This window comes from Zeus faber (genome assembly GCF_960531495.2).
Source record: "Zeus faber genome assembly, chromosome: 12".
Taxonomy (NCBI): Eukaryota; Metazoa; Chordata; class Actinopteri; order Zeiformes; family Zeidae; genus Zeus; species Zeus faber.
Window position 1 is genome coordinate 22338459 of NC_137196.1, and position 6208 is coordinate 22344666.

Here is a 6208-nt window from a genome sequence, read left to right on the forward strand (position 1 = left end):
TGCGATGGTTCTTCCCGACGATGTTCAGAACAGACTTTAAATCTGTGTTTAAAGTGGGGTGCAGCAGAATTTGTCTCTGCACCTCTAAATGAAGACAGCCTCAGGGCAAGTGACAGCGTAGGTTTCATGTCAAGTGGGGCAGGGGTGTTTTACAAAGTCACTCCCAGCTCTGCAAGGCACAAGTCTTCATATAACACTGTCGGGTCCCAAAATGTTGACTTCATGATCAGATCTAACAGACAGTACATGTTATTTCACCCTCCCATAACCTGGGCATTGAACATGTTTATGTATTTTGTAGATGTATTGCTGGGTCATTTTCCCCCAAAGAAGCATCTTCAGCTTAATTTTTGGGGATGGGGCTATCCCGACTTGTGGCCTAAAGCCACCACAGTAGATCATATCTAATCAGTTAGTCTCAACTGTCTCTGGGAGGTAGTGGGAAACTGGACCAGGCAAGTGAAAAACAGCAGTTTATGAAACATTTCTTTATTGAGCTGTAATTTTTTTTTTTTTTTTTACCATTTTACTTTAGTGAAAGACAGGTACACAACAGGCATACAAAGATTAACATATTTACAACTGGCAGTGTTTCAATGGAGGAACGGGCCAAGCGCAGAAATGAGTCCAACTTCACTGGCTGCAAAACGAGGGGAAAAAAAACCAAAACAATTAAGACAATATTCATTTTGAGTCACATCACAGGCAGCCTTCAAATCTATATACACACAAAGAACATGAATAATCCAAAATTCCAGCTTGTATAGAAGATGAGGGGGAAAAAAAAAGTAATTCAAATCTTCATTCAATCTGTACAGCAACAGTTATCCCACACAACACGTTTCACCCTCATTGACAGGTCAGATACCTCAGTGGGAAGGTCGTCGCCACTGAACAACACTGATTTACCTCTCAACCTCCATCTTGTTTCCAGCGTCTCCGTTGGCCTGGTGTTCTCCGTTCGCGAGCGTCTCCGTCCCGGTCGCCTGGGGCTCGTCGGGCTTCAGTTTCTTCACGCCGTTTTCCTTCACCGGACTTTCTTCTGGTTTCCTCTGAAACATGGGCATCTTAAGTAGTAAATTAAATTATTTTGCGTGGCGTCAGATCGGCAGCTGAGATTGCATTGAACTAAGTGGACGGGGTTTGGACCACACATGTTCTCTTGACTGCTTACCTTTTTCCTGACCAGGTGCGAGATGTCAGAGACCGGGGCTTTGCCGTTGGAAGAATCGACGCTGCCGGTCGACTTCGCCGCGATCTAGAGCAGGAGAGGAGGCGTTAACCGCGGCGTGTTTATCAAATACAGGAAATTAAACCGGTTTTGGAAAGGACGTGTGCGTGGTGAACAAGCGTTGTTGGGGCCCTCTTTCCATGATCAGGTTCAGGCCACAGCAGCGCCTCTCACCATAGAGCTGGTGGACGCTCCACCGTTTTGCGCGCTGGGAGTAAAGAACGCCGAGGAGGTGGAGCCGCCATCCTAGGGGGGGGTATAAAAAAAAAAAAAAAATCAATCAGAATTCATATTAAGGCCCTTGCATCCGATCTGGGTTGCCACCGCTCCCAACAATAACCTGGCGTATGCCCGCGCCTCGCCGACCCACCTCGGCCTCCGTCTGGGTCGACTTCAGGCTCTCTTTGGCGTCCTCCACCTTCTCCTCGATCTCCGGCATCAGAGCCTTCAGCTCCTCCATCTCCTTCCTCTCCTCTGGGACGGACTCAGGACCCTCCGCGCTGTCGATCACCTGCTGCAGTTTGGCTGAAAGGCGGATGCGTCCCGTCAACACAGGTTCCTAAATGCGGCGGCTAACACCAGCCACCACAGTAGAGCCCGATCGCCAGCGCCTTGTTGCTGGACAGTTTCATTGCCCGCGGGAGGCCCGCCTAACAATTCGACGCAGTTATCTGTGCGTTTACCAAACTGCATAAATCATTTGATATTGCAACCTCCAGCCTTTTTTGTATTATTTTTTGGCAATAACATTGGCTGTTCAACCAGTAGCGAGTGCCTTGGATGCACTGCAGGTCCCACGTCACGCCCTACAACACGCTCACTTGAGAGCAGTTCCCTCATTGAAGTCTCGGCCAAAAAAGTGTAAAGGGCAGAATACGGAGACAGCTGGAAGCAGTGTGCTGGTGGTTCAACACCAAGGTTAGAAAGAAGGGAGTCCAGGAATTATTCAGCTCTGACTCCCTCTGGTGTCCTCTGTGCGTCACAGGCTTGTTCCACCAAACTGGGCCAGAACATTTCTCATGTAGTTAAAAAGCTGGAGGAGTACAGTGCGTCAATTTAATTGGAAGTAAAAAAAAAAAAAATTTGTAAGTTTGACTCGTCGGTTGTTGAAGGAAAGCGGGTTTTGGTCCGACAAGTTTTTCCTCAGTGCATTTATGTACCTCTCCCAGATCATATAAATTCAGCCTGGAGATCAAGGCGATTCGCAGGTCTTCTTTCCCATGAGTTTAATTAAACCCCCGTCACAGTCAGGTTGTGGTGCGGAAACCTGACGCGACGTTTCGCCGAACCCCAAAAGTGGGAAAATAAACCGTAACCAGGGTTCCACACCGGGTGGACAATAATAAGCGGAGCATGAAGGAATTCCTGCTTACTGAGTAACACATCCCATCGTTTAAAAAAAAAAAAAAAAAAAAAAGTTGTTTTATTACCCAGCCTGGCTTTAATGACCGAGACGGAGTGGTTGAACTGCTCGATGGCCGGGCTGTACTGGCAGTTGAAGCCGTGGGTGAGGCCCAGCTGGTAGTGGGTCTCAGCCAGCAGGCGGCTGTCCGGCTCCAGGTGGTGGAGCTGCAGGTTCAGACACTCCTGGAAGTCCTCCAGCGCCTGGGCGTAGTTCCCTGAGAGGAAAGTAGAGACAATAAAAGTTTTACCATAAAAAACAAAAACAAAAAACAAACTCAAGTTACAAACTGGTGATGCCGATATTCTCCAATGAGTCACGTCTAAATTGTTGAGGAATTACGGGTTGAATTCAATACCTGATTCAGACGACACTTCACCCAGTTTAAGGTGAATTTGGGCAGCAATAAGCTGGTCTTCTTTACTCTCCTTCCTTTAGTAAAGAGGATAAAAGAGAGCTGTTGGAACACACACACACACACACACACACACACACACACACACACACACACACACACACACACACACACACACACACACACACACACACACACACACACACACACACACACACACACACACACCTTTTGTAAATGACTTTGGCCACCTCCAGCATCTCCCAGGCCAGCTGCAGGTTCCCCACCTCCTCCTCCTCGCTGTCCTGTGAGACACAAGGAGACCGGTGAACCTCCACCGCAACCCCCCCCAGCCATGTGGCGCTGCCTGGGTGCTCCAGCTGATTGGTTAAAGACCTTAGTGTCACCATCTTCAGCCTGCTCCTCTTCTTCACCTTCGTCGTCATCATCGTCGTCATCGTCGTCGTCGTCGCCCCCTTCGTCCTCTGCAAACGGAGCAGAAATGCGTTTGTGTTTTGATACAAACGCAACCAGTCGCCCTGGCAAACTACTAGAGGCAGCGCCGCACGGGACGAACCGTCATCCTTCTCTGGCTCGGCCGCGGCTTTGCCCGCGTCGACGTTTTCTTTGTCTTCGCAGGCGCCCGCATCCTCGGTTTCTTGACCGGCGCCCTCGCCGTCCGCCGCCTCCTCGGCCGCGCTCTGTGTGGTGGTGCCCGCCGCCTCCTCCTTCCCGTCGGCTTTCTCCGAGCCCTCGTCCTTCTTCTCCGCCATGGCGTCGTACACCTGAACCCTCAGTTCGTCCCTGGCGTCCTCTGCTCCGCGCGCAGGGGTACAAGATCACAGCGACAAATCCCGTTAATCGAGCGGTCGCCAGTGACAACGCCACGCCGCGAAAGCGGCAGAACGGAGCGGCTCCGCCAAAACACCCCCCTCACCGTCCACACTCTCCGTGCTCTCCACGTTGGAGTCCTTGGGCTTCTCTTCCTCTTCGGTGTCCTCTTCGGGGACACCTTCCAGAGCGTTACCCAGAACCGTGTTCTCCATCCTGCGAATAATCAAACCAGTGGTGTAATCCTTTACTTTTTTTGATCTTTACGAGTGCCCGTTCAAATTTTATTTTAAAAAACACATGCAAAATTTAAGATGCTGAATAAAACCTCAACCGGTCCTGTGTTCCACAACGACAGCCATTGTGATTCAAGCCCCGCCCCCCCCCACCAGCTGTTCATTAATTTCAAACAAGTGTCAGAATTTACACCAAATTCAACACCAAGCGTCCCCAGCAACACACCCGCCAGGCAGAGCGGATGAACGGCTGTAGGGAGAACTGAAGGACGGACGGATCGATTCCTGCTTTTATAGTGAGATTTCAGTCAGTTTAAGCCTCCATGAGAGCCCGCAGCCTCAGGACACACACACACACACACCTTGCCAGGTCCAACAGTGCTTTTCCACACAAGAAGAAGGCCTCGCCGCACTCATCTGCCGTGTCGCCGAACTTCTTGCCGCTGAAAGATAAAAGTTCAGTTAGAAACGTTTGTTTTTGTTTTTAAAACATATCACACGTGCAATGCAACGCGGACATGTTGGATCCACTGAGGTCCGCGTTGATGCACTGAAAGCGCTTTGCAGCGTCACACATTAACGTTGCGACCCCTTTGTGCCGAGCGGTTCGTGCTCTCGTGTCACGGCGGGCGCACGTAACGTCCCGTTGACCCTCAACGAAGGAAACCGTCTTTCATTGACGCAGCTGTTCGCACCGAGCGACCGGCTGTGTTTTAATTCTCCCCGATACGAGCCACAGATCTGTGGCTCGTATCCTCCCCCCGCCTCCCCCTGCTTAGTGCGTGTCCCCCGGCCTGCGCGACACGCAGCCCCCGCGTCGAAAAGCCTTCCCTTTGTCTCCCGAGCGCGGCGGCCGGCGAACTCACAGCATGCCGCAGGCCTCCTGGAGCACGTTCACCGCCTCCACCGCGTTCCCCATGACCAGGTGCCGCTTCCCGGCGCCGATCAGCTTGTTTGCCTCCTCCATGGCGAGCTGAGCGGAAGGAAACGGACGAACGAACGCGGATGTGACGGACGATCCAAGCGGGCCGTGTAGGCGGACGGCGACCGGGGGAAGTGGGCGGGGGCGAGGCGCGTTCCGTCGGCTCGTACCTTTCGGGGGCGAAACACGGGGACTGGGCTCGGCGGCTCCGCGGCGTCGCTTCTTCCTCGGAAGCTGCTGCGGCTGCTTTTAATTTGGCGCGAAATATGCGGCGCCGCGCGTTCAATTTCCGGGTGCGTCATCCGGCGCGGGAGTTTGTCTTAAAGGCGCAGTTTCAAATAAACGATCGTTGGCGAAAACGATAATTGAATCAGACGAAGAGTAATTAAAACGACCGTTCAATTGAACGATCATGGCGTGAGGACGATAATTAAATGAAGCGATCATTCAACAAAACCATCATTAAATAAAACGATAATTAAAGAAGACGATCGTTAAAGAAATCGATCATTTAAGAAAACTATCATTCAACAAAACGATAATTCAGTAAAACGATCATTAAACAAAACGACAATTCAATAAAACGATCGTTAAACAAAACGACCACTAAATAAGACGATCATTAAACAAAACGATAATTCAATAAAACGACAATTAAACTAAATAACCGTTAAATAAAACTATCGTTAAATACAACGATCATTAAAGAAAACGATGATTATATAAAACGATAATAAAAGAAAACGATAATTCAATAAAAAAGAGCATTAAATAAAACGCTAATTAAAGTAAACGATCACTAAATAAAACGACCATTAAACAAAACGACTGTTGAATAAATCGATAATTTAATAAAACAACCGTTAAATAAAACGGCCGTTAAAAAAACAACCGCTGAATAAAACGATCATTAAAGAAAACGATCATTAAATAAAACGACCGTTAAATAAAATAACCATTACATAAAACTATAATTAGATAAAACGATCGTTAAGGAAAATGATCATTAAATGAAACGATAATTATATAAAATGATAATTAAATAAAACGGTCATTAATTAAAATGATCATTAAATGAAACAATCATTGAATACTACATCGACAATGCAGTGTAATTTAGGAATGAATGGTTTAATCTTGGCAAAAGACATTCTTGAAATATTTAATAATTCCATTTACTGACGTTTTCATTATCCTTTTTTTCTGCATGACACACATTTAGATAGATAGA

The 6208-nt window shown here is 48.3% G+C and overlaps 1 protein-coding gene across 2 annotated transcripts; it reads right to left on the reverse strand.

The window, feature by feature from the left end:
* Window positions 1-473: 473 nt before the first annotated feature.
* On the reverse strand, window positions 474-5184 carry LOC307237879 (histone-binding protein N1/N2-like). 2 transcript variants are annotated; one of them, XM_080010676.1, is made up of 13 exons: window positions 4922-5184; window positions 4418-4498; window positions 3926-4035; window positions 3566-3802; window positions 3385-3473; window positions 3217-3293; window positions 2992-3065; window positions 2662-2850; window positions 1602-1756; window positions 1406-1477; window positions 1175-1258; window positions 910-1067; window positions 474-640 (listed from the first exon to the last, which is right to left on the reverse strand). In XM_080010676.1, the coding sequence occupies exons 1-13, from the start codon at window positions 5020-5022 to the stop codon at window positions 634-636; spliced, it is 1434 nt and encodes a 477-aa protein (XP_079866802.1). In that variant the 5' UTR covers window positions 5023-5184; the 3' UTR covers window positions 474-633. The 2 variants fall into 2 exon arrangements, with proteins under 2 accessions (XP_079866802.1, XP_079866803.1); XM_080010677.1 differs by having other exon boundaries at window positions 910-1052; window positions 4922-5183.
* Window positions 5185-6208: the final 1024 nt, after the last annotated feature.

Excerpts from the sequence above, each read along its gene's own strand:
- LOC307237879 (XM_080010676.1), bottom strand. The coding sequence starts at position 5,022 with ATGGAGGAGGCAAACAAGCTGATCGGCGCCGGGAAGCGGCACCTGGTC. Across the intron at positions 4,499-4,921 it reads CAGGAGGCCTGCGGCATGCT|CGGCAAGAAGTTCGGCGACA; the intron begins GTGAGTTCGCCG and ends TTTATCTTTCAG. Across the intron at positions 1,068-1,174 it reads CGCACCTGGTCAGGAAAAAG|ATGCCCATGTTTCAGAGGAA; the intron begins GTAAGCAGTCAA and ends TTACTACTTAAG.